Here is a 2,391-nt window from a genome sequence, read left to right on the forward strand (position 1 = left end):
TTTATATTTGTAATAATTTATTAGCCAATGACAAATCTTTAAATAAAAATTAAATTAATAATAAATTAGTTCTTAATTAGTCGAACTCAAAAAATATCATAAAGAAATAATACTTTTAGTCTTTTAGAATGCTTCTAACCATAACTCTAAATTGAAAAAAAAAATTTACCAATAAATTGATGGGAACCATGTTAAAATAATAAAATCCCAACTTCAATAACCCATCAAATTCATCTTTTTAAATTTCAACCAACGCATGACAACACATTGACAAAGAGTAGGAAATCATACATAACATGCATTTAGGAATGGCAACCTGCACTTTATGTGTGGGTATCTAATCCGATTACATTCAATTGGATAGAGCTGTCAATTCGATCCGCAACGAGTAGGATAAGATGTGGGTATGATTTTTGTGCGAATCGGATAGGGTGCAAGCTGAACTTCAATTCTACCCGATTAATCCGCACCTTATATATATATATATATAAAAAAGAGTTATGCTATGTGTATACCAAAATCAACTACCAAAGTCAGCCATTAGTATAAAATACATGTTGTAGTATAAATACACATTGAAAATAAATTAAACTATACATATATTTATATACAAATACATTGGTGGCTGATTTTAGTAGCTGATTTTGATGTACAATTAGTATTTTTGTATATAAAAATATGTTTCAAATAGATGTTGAACCAAAGACCTCTCACTAAATGCAAAAGATCTTTAGTTATTAAAAGAAAATCATGAATTGATAATTTAATATTTTTTTTTACATAAAAGTCAGTTCTATTTTAAATTATCATAATGTTATATCTTTTTTGTAACTTGCAGGTAGACTTGAGTACCTGTGGGTTAAGAGTGGGTAAGATTAGAGTTGGGATATTTTCAACCCGCGGATAGAATAGAGTTGGATTTATATAAAAATTTCAACTCTTGGGTAGGGTTAGGATTGTCTCCAAGAGAACACTGGAATATCAAGATCTGGATTCACTCCAGAGTAAAGATTTGCCTTGTTAGAGTTGATCAAAGACAAAAGTGTGCAGCAACAACCTCATAATGCAAATCAAATTTTGACTAATTCCATTCAAACTTTCACTCCAGGTAAAACCATTGCATTATATTTTAATGCAAGAATTATGAGCATTATCACTCCAAAATCTGCACTATGGGTCATTGATTCCGGTGCAACAGATCATGTGACTTTTGACTTAAAAGATTTTGCAAGTTTTCAAAATATTGATCCAATCAATGTGATATTGCCAAATGGGACCAAAACTGTTAGCACCATCATTGGCACAATCACATTCTCTAAAAATTTTTTTTCTCAAAAATGTTTTACACATTCCTTCTTTTGATTTTAAACTGATATCTGTGTCAAAGTTAACCTCAAACTTACATTGTCAACTGTTAATCAATGATAAGTGTTGTGAGATACAAGATAAATCCACATCAAAAATGATTGGCATTGCTGAGTGTATAGAAGGGTTATATACAATGAGTAGAGAACCAGAATTCTCTCACTTTCCCCCTCTTCCAACAAAGCAAGCTTCATTGGCGGCAACTACGACTACTACTCATCCTACCACACCTTCACACAGTGAGCACAACAACATTTGGCATCTTAGATTATGACACATACCCATGCATAAATTGATTTTTCTGAAGAAGTATTATCCTTTTATAGATTGTATTGCTTCAAAATTTCCTTGTGATTCATGTCATTTTGCAAAACAAAAGAAATTATCTTTTAATCTTAGTACAACTAAAATAAAAGATTGTTTTGACTTAGTTCATATGGATATCTGGGGTCCTATTTCTGTCCCTTCCAATGAAGGACATAGGTATTTTTTGACTGTGGTGGATGGCAAGAGCAAATTCACTTGGATTTTTTTTTATGAAAACCAAATCTGAAGCATCACAATTGGTTATTAATTTTGTGAATTTTGTCAGAGTACAATTTGAAAAACAAGTTAAGTGTATAAGGACTGACAATGGGCCAGAGTTCACTCTAAAATCCTTTTTTGCATCAACTGAAATTTTACACCAAACTTCTTATGTAGAAACACCAGAGCAAAACGGGATTGTAGAGAGAAAACACCAGCATATTTTAGGTGTTGCTAGAGCACTGCTATTTCAATCAGGAATTCCACATTGTTTTTGGCAATACATAGTTGCTCACGCCATTCACCTAATTAATAGGCTGCCCAGCACTAACCTGGATAATGCTAGTCCTTATAAGCTTTTGTATGGTAACTTACCTGACCTTTCATATTTAAGAGTATTTGGTTCTCTTGCATATGCCTCCACATTAACAAATTCAAGAACAAAATTAGACCCAAGAGCCAGAAAAACAGCTTTTCTTGGTTTTAAATTAGGAACAAAGG

General features: G+C 31.9%; 1 protein-coding gene across 1 annotated transcript in view; it reads left to right on the top strand.

Annotated features, from left to right (window-relative positions):
* Nucleotides 1,144–2,391, top strand: part of LOC110266981 (uncharacterized mitochondrial protein AtMg00810-like) — a 3,289-nt gene continuing 2,041 nt past the window's right edge. Inside the window, exon 1 of the mRNA XM_021112093.1 lies at nucleotides 1,144–1,284. Coding sequence (XP_020967752.1) covers nucleotides 1,144–1,284 — 141 coding nt within the window. The remainder of the gene's footprint in view (nucleotides 1,285–2,391) is intronic.

This window comes from Arachis ipaensis, chromosome B09 (genome assembly GCF_000816755.2).
Source record: "Arachis ipaensis cultivar K30076 chromosome B09, Araip1.1, whole genome shotgun sequence".
In the NCBI taxonomy this organism is placed as follows: domain Eukaryota; kingdom Viridiplantae; phylum Streptophyta; class Magnoliopsida; order Fabales; family Fabaceae; genus Arachis; species Arachis ipaensis.